The following is a 16,386-nucleotide window of genomic DNA, read 5'->3' as shown; positions in this document are numbered from 1 at the left end:
GTGACCCTGCAGCTCTGTGACCCCACAGCTCTGTGACCCCAATCCTGCAGCTCTGTGACCCTACAACCCTATGACCCTACAACTCTGTGACCCCACAGCTCTGTGATCCTACAGCTCTGTGATCCTACAGCTCTTTGATCCCAAAGCTCTGTGACCCCTCAGCTCTGTGACCCTACAACCCTATGACCCTACAACTCTATGACCCCGCAGCTCTGTGACCCCGCAGCTCTGTGATCCTACAGATCTGAGACCCCGCAGCTCTGTGACCCCGCAGCTCTGTGACCCCGCAGCTCTGTGACCCCACAGCTCTGTGACCCCAATCCTGCAGCTCTGTGACCCCATCCCTCACAACTCCCAGCCCCACAACCCCTCATCCCCGCACCCCCCACCCCTACAATCCCCCCCACTCCCCCTGCCCCCCCACCCCTATAACCCCCAGCCCCACACCCCCAGCCCCACAACCCATCCCTTACAACTCCCCACCCCACAACCCCTCATCCCTACACCCCCCACCCCTACACCCCCCAGCCCCACAAACCCCCACCCCACAACCCCCCACCCCTACACCCCCCACCCCTACATCCCCCAGCCCCACAACCCCATCCCTTATAACCCCCCATCCCCACAACCCCCCACCCCTACAACCCTACCCCCCCAGCCCCACACCCCCAGCCCCACAACCCCATCCAACTCCCCACCCCACAACCCCCCACCCCTATAACCCCCACCCCTACACCCCCCATCCCCACAACCCATCCCTTACAACTCCCAACCCCACAACCCCACAAACCTACACCCCCACCCCTATAACCCCCCAGCCCCACAAACCCATCCCTTACAACCCCCCACCCCTATAACCCTCACCCCTACACCCCCCAGCCCCACACCCCCAGCCCCACAACCCCATTCCTTCAACCCCCCCCAGCCCCACAATCCTCCACCCCTACAACCCTACAACCCCCAGCCCCACAACCCCATCCCTTACAACCCCCCATCCCCACAACCCCCCCCAGCCCCACACCCCCAGCCCCACAACCCCATCCCTTACAACTCCCTACCCCACAACTCCCCACCCCTACACCCCCCAGCCCCACAACCCCATCCCTACAACCCCATCCCTTACAACCCCCCCCATCCCCACAACCCCCCACCCCTATAACCCCCAGCCCCACAACCCCATCCCTTACAACCCCCCACCCCTATAACCCTCACCCTTATACCCCCCCAGCCCCACAACCCCCCACCCCTACACCCCCCAGCCCCACACCCCCAGCCCCACAACCCCATTCCTTCAACCCCCCCCATCCCCACAACCCCCCACCCCTATAACCCTACACCCCCACCCCTACACCCCCCAGCCCCACAACCCCATCCCTTACAACCCCCCACCCCTACAACCCTACACCCCTAGCCCTACACCCCACAACCCCCCACCCTACAACCCTACACCCCCCAGCCCCACAACCCATCCTCACAATCCCCCACCCCTACACCCCACAACCCATCCCTTACAACTCCCCACCCCACAACCCCCCACCCCTATAACCCCCAGCCCCACACCCCCAGCCCCACAACCCCATCCCTTACAAACCCCCACCCCTATAACCCTCACCCTTATACCTCCCAGCCCCACAACCTCCCACCCCTACACCCCGCACCCGTACACCCCCCAGCCCCACACCCCCAGCCCCACAACCCCATTCCTTCAACCCCCCCCATCCCCACAACCCCCCACCCCTACATCCCTACACCCCCCAGCCCCACAACCCCCCACCCCTACACCCCCAGCCCCACACCCCCATCCCTTACAACTCCCTACCCCACAACCCCCCACCCCTACAACCCCCAGCCCCACAACCCCATCCCTTACAACCCCCCACCCCTATAACCCTCACCCCTATACCCCCCAGCCCCACAACCTCCCACCCCTACACCCCCCACCCCTACACCCCCAGCCCCACAACCCCATTCCTTCAACCCCCCCCATCCCCACAACCCCCCACCCCTATAACCCCCAGCCCCACAACCCCATCCCTTACAACCCCCCACCCCAATAACCCTCACCCCTATACCCCCCAGCCCCACAACCCCCCACCCCTACAGCCCCCAGCCCCACAACCCCCCAGCCCCACACCCCCATCCCTTACAACTCCCCACCCCACAACCCCCCACCCTTCTAACCCCCATCCCCCCACCCCCCCACCCCTACACCCCCCAGCCCCACAACCCATCCCTTACAACTCCCCACCCCACAACCCCCCAACCCTACACCCCCCAGCCCCACACCCCCAGCCCCACAACCCCATCCCTTACAACTCCCCACCCCACAACCCCTCATCCCCACACCCCCCGCCCCTACAACCCCCTCCCCATCCCCACACCCCCCCCCCATTGCTGCTGACCAGCGACCCCTCCAGGTTGAAGGTCTGCGCGTTCTGGCACAGCAGCATCACGTCCTTCTCCAGGTCGTTCAGGCTGCGGTATTTGTGGTTGCGGATGCGTTCCTACAGGGGGAGGAGGAAGCCCAGGAGGCTCAGCTCAGGTCCTGGCAGCTCAGCCGAGGTCCTGGCAGGGCTGTGGAGCGGATGGAGGCTCCCCGGAGAATCTCCCCATCCCGGAATCTCTACCTTAATCTTCTTGAAGTCGACGGGCTTGCGGATGAGCTCGTAGTACTCGGGCAGCTCCTTGCGGGAGGGCAGCTGGATGAACACCTCGCTCAGCTGCCGTCCACTGCTGCTGCAAGGCAAAGGTGCGGCGCGTCGCAGGCACCGAGCTGTGCTGGTCTGCCCCCATCCCTGCCTGTGCCATCCTGTGCCATCCTGTGCCATCCCATCCCATCCCTGCCTGTGCCATCCTGTGCCATCCTGTGCCATCCCTGCCTGTGCCATCCTGTGCCATCCTGTGCCATCCCATCCCATCCCATCCCATCCCTGCCTGTGCCATCCTGTGCCATCCTGTGCCATCCCATCCCTGCCTGTGCCATCCTGTGCCATCCCATCCCTGCCTGTGCCATCCTGTGCCATCCTGTGCCATCCTGTGCCATCCCATCCCTTCCTGTGCCATCCTGTGCCATCCTGTGCCATCCCATCCCATCCCATCCCTGCCTGTGCCATCCTGTGCCACCCTGTGCCTTCCTGTGCCATCCTGTGCCATCCCTGCCTGTGCCATCCTGTGCCATCCTGTGCCATCCCATCCCTTCCCGTTCCATCCCATCCCATCCCATCCCATTCCTGCCCGTGCTATCCTGTGCCATCCCATCCCTTCCTGTGCCACCTTGTGCCATCCCATCCCATCCCATCCCTTCCTGTGCCATCCTGTGCCATCCTGTGCCATCCCATCCCATCCCATCCAATCCCATCCCTTCCTGTTCCATCCCATCCCACTCCATCCCATCTCACCCCATCTCATCCTGTTCCATCTCATCCTGTTTCATCCCATCCCATCCCACCCAACTCCATCCCACCCCATCCCATCCCATCCTGTTCTGTCCCATCCCGTCCCACCCCATCCTGTCCCCTCCCCTTCCCCTCCCTTCCCCTTCCCTTCCCCTTCCCTCCCCTCCCCTTCCCTTCCCCTTCCCCTTCCCTTCCCTTCCCTTCCCTTCCCCTTCCCTTCCCCTTCCCTTCCCCTTCCCTTCCCCTTCCCTTCCCCTTCCCTTCCCCTTCCCCTTCCCCTTCCCTTCCCCTTCCCCTTCCCCTTCCCCTTCCCCTTCCCCTTCCCCTTCCCCTTCCCCTTCCCCTTCCCCTTCCCCTTCCCCTTCCCCTTCCCCTCCCCTCCCCTTCCCTTCCCCTCCCCTCCCCTTCCCCTTCCCTTCCTCTTCCCTTCCCCTTCCCTTCCTCTTCCCCTCCCCTTCCCCTTCCCTCCCCCTTCCCTTCCCCTTCCCCTCCCCTCCCCTCCCCTTCCCCTTCCCTTCCTCTTCCCTTCCCCTTCCCTTCCCCTCCCCTCCCTTCCCTCCCCTCCCCCCCCCTCCCCATCCCATCTCACCCCTTCCCCACCCCCCCCCACCTCCTCCAACCCCCCCGTCCCCCCATTCCCCCCCCAAACCCCCATACCCCCAACCCCCCCTTCCCCCCCCCGTTCTCCGGGCCGCCCCTTACCTGTCCTTGTACTTGATGACAGCGTCCACGATCTTCTTCATCTTCTTGGTGAGGTTGGGGGGGTTCGGGGAGAGCTTCTCTGCCGGCGGCCGCCCGCGCTTCTTCTGCTTCTTGCTGTCCTCGTCCTTCTCGCGGCTGCGGGTGCTGGCGGGGGGGGCGGCCGGGGGGCCCTCGGCGTCGCGCTTCCGTTTGCGGGAGGATTTCTTCTGGCGGACCTCTTCCTCGATCTCCTCCAGGGTGCCCTCCTCGATGGCCTGGGGGGGGGGGTGGGGGTGGTGAGGGTGGGGGGGTGTGGGGTGGGGGGGGGGGAAGTGAGGGGCTGGGCTGGGATGGGGGGGGGGGGCCTTGGGGTGGGGGGTGGGGGGAAGTGAGGGGCGGGGGGGGGGATGGGGGTGGTGAGGATGGGGGGTGGGGGGATGTGGGGTGGGGGGGGGGATGGGGGTGGTGAGGGTGGGGGGGTGTGGGGTGGGGGGGGAAGTGAGGGGCTGGGCTGGGATGGGGGGGGGGAAGGGGGGGTGGGGGATGGGGGTGGTGAGGGTGGGGGGGTGTGGGGTGGGGGGAGGATGTGGGGTGGGGGGAAGTGAGGGGCTGGGCTGGGATGGTGGGGGGGGGGTCTTGGGGTGGGGGGTGGGGGGATGTGGGGTGGGGGGGGAAAGTGAGGGGCAGGGGGGGGATGGGGGTGGTGATGGTGGGGGGGTGTGGGGTGGGGGGGGGGAAGTGAGGGGCTGGGCTGGGATGGTAGGGGGGGGCCTTGGGGTGGGGGGAGGGGGGATGTGGGGTGGGGGGGGGAAGTGAGGGGCAGGGGGGGGATGGGGTGGTGAGGAGAGGGGGGTGTGGGGTGAGGGGGGGAAAGGGGGATGTGGGGGGGGGGGAAGTGAGGGGCTGGGCTGGGCTGGGGGGGGGCCTTGAGGATAGGGAGGGCGTGGTGTCCTTTGGGGATGCGGTGTGCTTGGGGACATTTGGGGACATGGAGCCCCTTTGGGGACATTGGGGATGTGGTGTCCATGGGGACATTTGGGGACATGGGGACACTGGGGACATTGGGGGCATGGTGTCCTTTGGGGATGCGGTGTGCTTGGGGACGTGGTGTCCTTGGGGACATTTGGGGACATGGAGCCCTTGGGGACATTGGGGGCATGGTGTCCTTGGGGATGTGGTGTGCTTGGGGACATTTGGGGACACGGAGCCCTTGGGGACATTGGGGGCATGGTGTCCTTTGGGGATGTGGTGTCCCTGGGGACATTTGGGGACACGGAGCACTTGGGGACATCTGGGGATGTGGTGTCCTTTGGGGACACTGGGGACGTGGTGTCCTTGGGGGATGTGGTGTCCATGGGGACATTTGGGGACGTGGACCCCCTGGGGACAGTGGGGACGAGGTGTCCATGAGGAACAAGGTGTTCCTTGGGGGACGTGGTGTCCCTGTGGGACCTCTGGGGACATGGAGCCCTTGGGGGACATTTGGCTACACGGAGCCCTTGGGGACATCGGGGATGTGGTGTCCCTGGGGCACAAGGTGTCCTTGGGGAACATTTGGGGACATGGAACCCTTGGGGACAGTGGGGACGTGGTGTCCATGGGGGACCTTTGGGGACATGGAGCTCTTGGGGACAGTGGGGACGTGGTGTTCTTGGGGAACAAGGGGTGTCCCTGTGGGACCTTTAGGGACACGGAGCCGTCGGGGACATTTGGGGACACGGAGCCCTTGGGGACAGTGGGGACGTGGTGTCCTTGGGGTACGTGGTGTCCATGGGGACATTTGGGGACGAGGTGTCCTTGGGGGACGTGGTGTCCATGGGGCACAAGGTGTCCCTGTGGGACCTTTGGGGACACGGAGCCCTTGGGGACACTGGGGACGTGGTGTCCTTGGGGGACGTGGTTTCCTTGGGGGACATGGTGTCCATGGGGGACCTTTGGGGACACGGAGCTCTTGGGGACAGTGGGGATGTGTTGTCCTTGGGGGACGTGGTGTCCATGGGGACATTTGGGGACGAGGTGTCCTTGGGGGACGTGGTGTCCATGGGGCACAAGGTGTCCCTGTGGGACCTTTGGGGACACGGAGCTCTTGGGGACAGTGGGGACGTGGTGTCCTTGGGGGACGTGGTGTCCATGGGGACATTTGGGGACGAGGTGTCCTTGGGGGACGTGGTGTCCATGGGGCACAAGGTGTCCCTGTGGGACCTTTGGGGACACGGAGCCCTTGGGGACACTGGGGACACTGTGTCCTTGGGGGATGTGGTGTCCATGGGGCACGAGGTGTCCTTGGGGAACATTTGGGTACATGGAGCCCTTGGGGACAGTGGGGACACTGTGTCCTTGGGGGACGTGGTGTCCCTGGGGCACAAGGTGTCCTTGGAGAACATTTGGGTACATGGAGCCCTTGGGGACAGTGGGGACGTGGTTTCCTTGGGGCACAAGGTGTCCCTGTGGGACCTTTGGGGACACGGAGCCGTCGGGGACGCGGTGGCCGCGCCGCACCTTGAGCCACTGCTTCTCGGTGAGCGAGTCGCTGTAGTCGACCTCCTTGCGGTGCCGGGAGCCGCGGCCGAACATCTTCTCCTCCTCCTCCTCGCAGGTCAGCCGCTCCACCTCGGCGTCGTCCTTGATGATCCACGACGGCAGCTCGTCCTCCTCCATCAGCCGCGGTTTGCGCTTCGGGTTCCGCGCCTCCTCGCGTCGCCGGTCCAGGTCCATGCGCTGCGGGGACATCGGGGGGTTGGGGGGCATCCGGGGGGGGTGGGGGGTTTGGTGGTCTTGGGGGCACTGGGGGGATGGGGTGGCCTCGGGGAAACTGGGGATGTTGTGGGATTGGGGGCACTGGGGGGATGGGGTGGCCTCGGGGGCACTGGGGATGGCATGGGGTTGGGGGCACTGGGGGGACGGGGTGGCCTTGGGGACACTGGGGATGTTGTGGGATTGGGGGCACTGGGGGGACAGGGTGGTCTTGGGGACACTGGGGGGACGGGGTGGCCTTGGGGACACTGGGGGGATGGGATGGAGTTGGGGGCATCCAGAGGGGGGGGGGGGTTGGTGGTCTTGGGGGCACTGGGGGGACGTGGTGGCCTCAGGGGCACTGGGGATGTTGTGGGATTGGGGGCACTGGGGGGACGTGGTGGTCTTGGGGACACTGGGGATGTTGTGGGGATGGGTTGGGTTGGGGACCCTTGGGGACGCTGGGGGGATGGGGTGGCACTGGGGGCACTGGGGATGTTGTGGGGATGGGGTGGGTTGGGGGCATCCGGGGGTTGGGGGGTTTGGTGGTCTTGGGGACACTGGGGGGACGGGGTGGACTTGGGGACACTGGGGGGATGGGATGGGGTTGGGGGCATCCGGAGGGGGGGGGGTTGGTGGTCTTGGGGGCACTGGGGGGACGTGGTGGCCTCGGGGGCACTGGGGATGTTGTGGGGATGGGGTGGGTTGGGGGCCATGGGGGCCCTTGGGGGCACTGGGGGGATGGGATGGGGTTGGGGGCATCCAGAGGGGGGGGGGTTGGTGGTCTTGGGGACGCTGGGGGGACGGGGTGGCCTTGGGGACACTGGGGATGGCATGGGGTTGGGGGCACTGGGGGGACGGGGTGGCCTTGGGGACACTGGGGGGATGAATTGGGGTTGGGGGCATCCAGGGGGGGGGGGGTTGGTGGTCTTGGGGACGCTGGGGGGACGGGGTGGCCTCGGGGAAACTGGGGATGTTGTGGGGATGGGGTGGGTTGGGGGCCACGGGGGGGACCCTGGGGGCACTGGGGGGATGGGATGGGGTTGGGGGCATCTAGAGGGGGGGGTTGGTGGTCTTGGGGACGCTGTGGGGACGGGGTGGCCTCGGGGACACTGGGGATGTTGTGGGATTGGGGGCACTGGGGGGACGTGGTGGTCTTGGGGACACTGGGGGGATGTGGTGGCCTTGGGGAAACTGGGGATGGCATGGGGATGGGGGCACTGGGGGGCTTTGGTGGCCTTGGGGACACTGCGGGGATGAATTGGGGTTGGGGGCATCCAGAGGGGGGGGGGATTGGTGGCCTTGGGGACGCTGGGGGGACGGGGTGGCCTCGGGGACACTGGGGATGTTGTGGGATTGGGGGCACTGGGGGGACGTGGTGGCACTGGGGGCACTGGGGATGTTGTGGGGATGGGGTGGGTTGGGGGCATCCGGGGGGGGGGGTTGGTGGTCTTGGGGACACTGGGGGGACGTGGTGGCCTCGGGGGCACTGGGGATGGCATGGGGATGGGGTGGGTTGGGGGCCACAGGGGGGACCTTGGGGGCACTGGGAGGGTTTGGTGGCCTTGGGGACACTGGGGATGCTGTGGGAATGGGGTGGGTTTGGGGACCATGGGGGTTTTGGGGGCCTTGGGGTCACTGTGGGGACGTGGTGACCCTGGGGGTGCAGGACAGTGTGGGGACACGGTGTCCTTCACCACGGGGATGAGGTTCCTTGGGGACACTGGGGACAATGCAGGGACCTGGTGCCCTCGGGGGCACTGGGGTCACAGCGGGGGTCACGGTGTCTTCAGGGGACGCAGGGGGGACGCAGCCCCCTCGCAGGGACGCCGTGTCCTCTGGGGGGGACACGGGGCCATGGGGACACGGTGTCCTTCATGGGGGACGTGGGGTCTTTAGGGGACACTGGGGACGTGACGTCCTTAGGGGATGGTGGGGGACGTGGGGTCCTTGGGGGGCACTGGGAGGTGTGGGGTCCTTGGGGGATGGGTGCCCTGTGGGGACATTGGGGACATGGTGCCCTATGGGGACATTGGGGGACGTGGTGTCCTATGGGGTCCTTGGGGACACGATGCCCTGTGGGGACATTGGGGACGTGGTTCCCTATGGGGACATTGGGGATGCAGTGCCCTATGGGGACAATGGGGACACGATGCCCTGTGGGGACACTGGGGACATGGTGCCCTATGGGGTCCTTAGGGATGCGGTGTCCTATGGGGACACTGGGGACGTGGTGCCCTATGGGGACATTGGGGGATGTGGTGCCCTGTGGGGTCCTTAGGGATGCGGTGCCCTATGGGGACATTAGGGACGCAGTGCCCTATGGGGTCCTTGGGGACATGGTGCCCTATGGGGACATTGGGGACATGGTGCCCTATGGGGACATTGGGGGACATGGTGCCCTATGGGGTCCTTGGGGACATGGTGCCCTATGGGGACATTGGGGACGTGGTGCCCTATGGGGACATTAGGGACACAGTGCCCTATGGGGACATTGGGGACATGGTGCCCTGTGGGGTCCTTAGGGATGCGGTGCCTTATGGGGACATTAGGGACACAGTGCCCTGTGGGGACATTGGGGACACGATGCCCTATGGGGACACTGGGGACATGATGCCCTATGGGGACATTGGGGATATGGTGCCCTATGGGATCCTTGGGGGACGTGGTTCCCTATGGGGACATTGGGGACACAATGCCCTATGGGGAAGTTGGGGACATGGTGCCCTGTGGGGTCCTTGGGGATGCGGTGACCTATGGGGATTTTGGGGACATGATGCCCTATGGGGACACAGGGGGATGTGGTGCCCTATGGGGTCCTTGGGGTTGTGGTGCCCTATGGGGATTTTGGGGACCCCCCCCGACCCCCCTGTGGGGAGGCCCTCCTTCTGCAGTGAGCCGCCCCTCTTTTGCCCCCCCCCATTTTGGGGCACTCTTCCAGAAGCCTCCCCTCTATTTCTGGGGGCTTCCACCCGATTTTAGGGCTTCTCCCCTTCCCTCCTCAGGACCCCATTCACTATTTAGGATCTCCCCCTTATTTTCAAGGACTTCCCCCCTTTGTTTCAGTGACTCCCCCCCCCCGGGTGTCCCCCCACTCCACCTCCACACAGGAGGAACTTCCCCCCCCCCAAAACCCCCAATGCTCTCAGAGTTGCCCCCAAATGCTCTGAGACCCCGAACCCACACACGGAATTGGGGTTGTGGGCCCAGATGGGGGTCTGGTGGGAAGCGGATGGGGCCACAGTGGGTTTGGGGCCACTTCCAATGGGTTCTCAATTGGGACTTCCAGGGGGTTCCCAATGGGGTCCCAATGGGGTCCAATGGGTTCCCAATAGGTCTTCCAATGGGATCCTAATGAGTTCCCAATGGTTCCCCAATGAGTTCCCGATGGGTTTCCCAATGGGTTTCCAATGGGTTCCCAATGGGGTCCCAATGGGGTCCCAATGGGTTCCCCAATGGGTTCCCAATGCAATCTCCCCTGGCTCTCCCAATAGGTTTCCCAGTAGGTTTCCAGTGGGTTCCTGAATGGCTTCCCCAATGGGTTCCCCTCAGTGTGTTCCCAATAGTTTCCCAATGGGTTCCCAATGGATTTCCAGTGGGTTCCCCCAATGTGCTCCCAATGGGGTCCCAAGAGGATCCCCAATGGGTTTCCCAATGGATTTCCAGTGGGTTCCTCAATGGGTTCCCAATAAGTTCCCCAACGAGTTCCTAATGGGTTCCCAATAGGTTCCCAATGGGTTCCTCAATGGGTTCCTCAATGGGTTCTCAATGGATTTCCAATGGGTTCCCAAAGAGTTCCCAATAGGTTCCTCAATGGGTTCCCAATGGATTTCCATTAAGTTCCCAATAGTTTCCCAATGGGTTCCCAATGGATGTCCAGTGGGTTCCTAATGGGTTCCCAATAGGTTCCCGATGGATTTCCAATAGGTTCCACAATGGGTTCCCAATGGGCTCCTCAATGGGTTCTCAATGGATTTCCAATGCATTCCCAAAGAGTTCCCAATAGGTTCCTCAACGGATTCCCACTGGATTTCCCAATGGATCCCAATGGATTTCCAGTGGGTTCCCGATAGTTTCCCCAATGTGCTCCCAAAGGGATCCCAACAGGATTCCCAATGGGTTTCCCAACAGTATCCCAATGGGTTCCCAATGGATTTCCAGTGGGTTCCCCAATGGATTCCCAGTGAGTTCCCAATGGATTTCCAATGGGTTTCTCAATGGGTTCCCAAAGGATTTCCAATGGGTTCTCCAAAGAGTTCCCAATGGATTTCCAATAAGTTCCCCATAGGTCTCTCAATGGGTTCCCAATGGGGTCCCAACAGGTTCTTCAATGGGTTCCCAATGGATTTCCAATGGGTTCCCAATGGGTTCCCCAATGGATTTCCAGTAGATTCCCAATGGGTTCCCAATGGGTTCCCCAATGAGTTCCCAATGGGTTCCCCAATGAGCTCCCAATAGGTTCCCAATGGATTTCCAGTAAGTTCCCAATGGATTTCCAATGGGTTCCCAAAGAGTTCCCCAATGAGTTCTCAATGGATTTCCAGTAGATTCCCAATGGGTTCCCAATGGATTTCCAATAGGTTCCTCAATGAGTTCCCAATGGGTTCCCAATGGGTTCCCCGAAGAGTTCCCCAATGGGTTCCCAGTAGATTCCCAATGGGTTCCCAATGGATTTCCAGTAGATTCCCAATGGGTTCCCAATGGATTTCCAATAGGATACTCAATGGGTTCCCAATGGATTTCCAATGAGCTCCCAATGGGTTCCCAATGGGTTCCCAACAGAACACACCACCCAGAGCAGAGGTGGGGTCTCATCTCACCCCCCTGCCTGTGACCGCAGGCCCAGCACTGTGGGTTGGGGGTGACGTGGGGGGGAACCAGAGGTCCCTTCTGCCCCCTATGGGGCCGGGATTGGGGGTCGGGGGATTCTGTTGGGGGGTTTGGAGCAGCGCAGCGGAACTGCCCACCACCAACAGGCAGAACAGCACCTCGTGCTCACCATGAACACTTGGAGCCCCCCACCACCAACAGGAGCCCCCCACCACCAACAGGAGCCCCTCACAATCAACAGGAGCCCCTCACCATCAACAGGAGCCCCCTACCATCAACAGGAGCCCCTCACAATCAACAGGAGCCCCTCACCATCAACAGGAGCCCCCTACCACCAACAGGAGCCCCTCACCACCAACAGAAGCCCCCCACCATCAACAGGAGCCCCCTACCACCAACAGGAGCCCCCCCCCACCAACAGGAGCCCCCCACCACCAACAGGAGCCCCCTACCACCAACAGGAGCCCCTCACCATCAACAGGAGCCCCCTCCCACCAACACGAGCCCCTCACCATCAACAGGAGCCCCCCACCACCAACAGGAGCTCCTCACAATCAACAGGAGCCCCTCACCATCAACAGGAGCCCCCCACCATCAACAGGAGCCCCTCACCACCAACAGGAGCCCCTCACCACCAACAGGAGCCCCTCACAATCAACAGAATCCCCCCACCACCAACAGGAGCCCCTCACCACCAACAGGAGCCCCTCACCATCAACAGGAGCCCCCCACCATCAACAGGAGCCCCTCACCATCAACAGGAGCCCCTTACCACCAACAGGAGCCCCTCACCATCAACAGGAGCCCCCTACCACCAACAGAAGCCCCTCACCACCAACAGGAGCCCCCCACCACCAACAGGAGCCCCTCACAATCAACAGGAGCCCCTCACCATCAACAGGAGCCCCCCACCATCAACAGGAGCCCCTCACCACCAACAGGAGCCCCTTACCACCAACAGGAGCCCCTCACCATCAACAGGAGCCCCCCACCATCAACAGGAGCCCCTCACCATCAACAGGAGCCCCTTACCACCAACAGGAGCCCCTCACCATCAACAGGAGCCCCCTACCACCAACAGAAGCCCCTCACCACCAACAGGAGCCCCCCACCACCAACAGGAGCCCCTCACAATCAACAGGAGCCCCCTACCACCAACAGGAGCCCCTCACAATCAACAGGAGCCCCTCACCATCAACAGGAGCCCCCCACCATCAACAGGAGCCCCTCACCACCAACAGGAGCCCCTTACCACCAACAGGAGCCCCTCACCATCAACAGAAGCCCCCCACCACCAACAGGAGCCCCTCACAATCAACAGAAGCCCCCCACCACCAACAGGAGCCCCTCACCACCAACAGGAGCCCCCCACCATCAACAGGAGCCCCTCACAATCAACAGGAGCCCCTCACAATCAACAGGAGCCCCCTACCACCAACAGGAGCCCCCCACCACCAACAGGAGCCCCTTACCACCAACAGGAGCCCCTCACCATCAACAGAAGCCCCCCACCACCAACAGGAGCCCCTCACAATCAACAGAAGCCCCCCACCACCAACAGGAGCCCCTCACCACCAACAGGAGCCCCCCACCATCAACAGGAGCCCCTCACCACCAACAGGAGCCCCCTACCACCAACAGGAGCCCCTCACCACCAACAGGAGCCCCCCACCATCAACAGGAGCCCCTCACCACCAACAGGAGCCCCTCACCATCAACAGGAGCCCCTCACCACCAACAGGAGCCCCTTACCACCAACAGGAGCCCCTCACCATCAACAGAAGCCCCCCACCACCAACAGGAGCCCCTCACAATCAACAGGAGCCCCCCACCACCAACAGGAGCCCCTCACAATCAACAGGAGCCCCTCACAATCAACAGGAGCCCCCTACCACCAACAGGAGCCCCCCACCACCAACAGGAGCCCCTTACCACCAACAGGAGCCCCTCACCATCAACAGAAGCCCCCCACCACCAACAGGAGCCCCTCACCACCAACAGGAGCCCCCCACCATCAACAGGAGCCCCTCACCACCAACAGGAGCCCCCTACCACCAACAGGAGCCCCTCACCATCAACAGGAGCCCCCCACCATCAACAGGAGCCCCTCACCACCAACAGGAGCCCCTCACCATCAACAGGAGCCCCCTACCACCAACAGGAGCCCCTCACAATCAACAGGAGCCCCTCACCACCAACAGGAGCCCCTCACAATCAACAGGAGCCCCTCACCATCAACAGGAGCCCCTCACCACCAACAGGAGCCCCTTACCACCAACAGGAGCCCCTCACCATCAACAGAAGCCCCCCACCACCAACAGGAGCCCCTCACAATCAACAGGAGCCCCTCACAATCAACAGAAGCCCCCCACCACCAACAGGAGCCCCTCACAATCAACAGGAGCCCCTCACCACCAACAGGAGCCCCTCACCACCAACAGGAGCCCCTTACCACCAACAGGAGCCCCTCACCATCAACAGAAGCCCCCCACCACCAACAGGAGCCCCTCACAATCAACAGAAGCCCCCCACCACCAACAGGAGCCCCTCACCACCAACAGGAGCCCCCCACCATCAACAGGAGCCCCTCACAATCAACAGGAGCCCCCTACCACCAACAGGAGCCCCCCACCACCAACAGGAGCCCCTTACCACCAACAGGAGCCCCTCACCATCAACAGAAGCCCCCCACCACCAACAGGAGCCCCTCACAATCAACAGAAGCCCCCCACCACCAACAGGAGCCCCTCACCACCAACAGGAGCCCCCCACCATCAACAGGAGCCCCTCACCACCAACAGGAGCCCCCTACCACCAACAGGAGCCCCTCACCACCAACAGGAGCCCCCCACCATCAACAGGAGCCCCTCACCACCAACAGGAGCCCCTCACCATCAACAGGAGCCCCTCACCACCAACAGGAGCCCCTTACCACCAACAGGAGCCCCTCACCATCAACAGAAGCCCCCCACCACCAACAGGAGCCCCTCACAATCAACAGGAGCCCCCCACCACCAACAGGAGCCCCTCACAATCAACAGGAGCCCCTCACAATCAACAGGAGCCCCCTACCACCAACAGGAGCCCCCCACCACCAACAGGAGCCCCTTACCACCAACAGGAGCCCCTCACCATCAACAGAAGCCCCCCACCACCAACAGGAGCCCCTCACCACCAACAGGAGCCCCCCACCATCAACAGGAGCCCCTCACCACCAACATTAGCCCCCTACCACCAACAGGAGCCCCTCACCATCAACAGGAGCCCCCCACCATCAACAGGAGCCCCTCACCACCAACAGGAGCCCCTCACCATCAACAGGAGCCCCCTACCACCAACAGGAGCCCCTCACAATCAACAGGAGCCCCTCACCACCAACAGGAGCCCCTTACCACCAACAGGAGCCCCTCACCATCAACAGGAGCCCCTCACCACCAACAGGAGCCCCTTACCACCAACAGGAGCCCCTCACCATCAACAGAAGCCCCCCACCACCAACAGGAGCCCCTCACAATCAACAGGAGCCCCTCACAATCAACAGAAGCCCCCCACCACCAACAGGAGCCCCTCACAATCAACAGGAGCCCCTCACCACCAACAGGAGCCCCTCACCACCAACAGGAGCCCCTCACAATCAACAGGAGCCCCCTACCACCAACAGGAGCCCCTCACCATCAACAGGAGCCCCTCACAATCAACAGGAGCCCCTCACCACCAACAGGAGCCCCTCACCATCAACAGGAGCCCCCTACCACCAACAGGAGCCCCTCACAATCAACAGGAGCCCCTCACCACCAACAGGAGCCCCTCACAATCAACAGGAGCCCCCCACCATCAACAGGAGCCCCTCACCATCAACAGAAACCCCTCATCAGAAACAGAAGCCCCTCACCATGAACAGGAGGAGCCCTCCTGGCACCCAACCCCAACAGCTGGCAGCCCTTCCCACCAACAGGCAGAGCCCGTCACCATGAACAGGTGGTGCCCTCCCGGTGCTCACCACCAACAGGCAGAGCCCCTCACCGCCAACAGGCGCAGCCCCTCGCCATGAACAGTCAGAGCTGCTCACCGTAAAGAGGAGGAGCCCCTCACCATGAACCCCCTGGTGCTCACCACCAACAGGCAGAGTCCTCCTGGTGCTCCCTGCCAACAGCCCACAGCCCTCACTGTGGACCCCCCAGATGCTCCCAAGTAACAGGCAGCACCCCTCACCATGAACAGGCGGCAGCCCTCCCTGCCAACAGGCGGAGCTCCTCACTACGACCCCCCTGCTGCTCCCTGACAACAGGCAGAGCCCTCCTAGCCCTTACCACGAACAGGCAGAGCCCTCCTGGTGTTCAGCACCAACAGGCAGAGCCCCCCTGGCACTCACCACCAACAGGCAGAGCCCTCCTGGCGCTCACCACCAACAGGCAGAGCCCTCCTGGTGCTCAACACCAACAGGCAGAGCCCTCCCAGTGCTCACCATGAACAGGCAGAGCCCTCCTGGCACTGAGCACCAACAGGCAGATCCCCCTGGTGCTCACCAAGATCAGGCAGAGCCCTCCTGGTGCTCAACACCAACAGGCAGAGCCCTCCTGGCGCTCACCAAGAACAGGCAGAGCCCCCTGGCGCTCACCACCACCAACCAGATCCCCCTGGCGCTCACCACGACCACGTGGAGCCCTGGTGGTGCGTGGCACCAACACGCAGCCCCCCCACTTTTCACCACGGGCGGCCGATCCCTCCCTGTGCTCACCACAATCTT

General features: G+C 63.3%; 1 protein-coding gene across 6 annotated transcripts in view; it reads right to left on the bottom strand.

Annotated features, from left to right (window-relative positions):
• Nucleotides 1-16,386, bottom strand: part of SMARCA4 (SWI/SNF related BAF chromatin remodeling complex subunit ATPase 4) — a 73,295-nt gene that overhangs the window by 3,721 nt on the left and 53,188 nt on the right. For 4 of the 6 annotated variants that reach the window (XM_090128672.1, XM_090128676.1, XM_090128674.1 and 1 more), the window contains 4 exons: nt 6,576-6,794; nt 4,098-4,351; nt 2,628-2,736; nt 2,403-2,504 (listed from right to left, as the gene is read on the bottom strand). In XM_090128672.1, the coding sequence (XP_089984798.1) occupies nt 2,403-2,504; nt 2,628-2,736; nt 4,098-4,351; nt 6,576-6,794 (684 nt within the window). The remainder of the gene's footprint in view (nt 1-2,402; nt 2,505-2,627; nt 2,737-4,097; nt 4,352-6,575; nt 6,795-16,386) is intronic. The other 2 variants (XM_090128673.1, XM_090128677.1) reach the window with 1 other exon arrangement.

This window comes from Phasianus colchicus, chromosome 34 (genome assembly GCF_987193195.1).
Source record: "Phasianus colchicus chromosome 34, bPhaCol1.hap1.1, whole genome shotgun sequence".
Classification (NCBI taxonomy): Eukaryota; Metazoa; Chordata; class Aves; order Galliformes; family Phasianidae; genus Phasianus; species Phasianus colchicus.
This window is presented reverse-complemented; position numbering and strand designations above follow the sequence as displayed.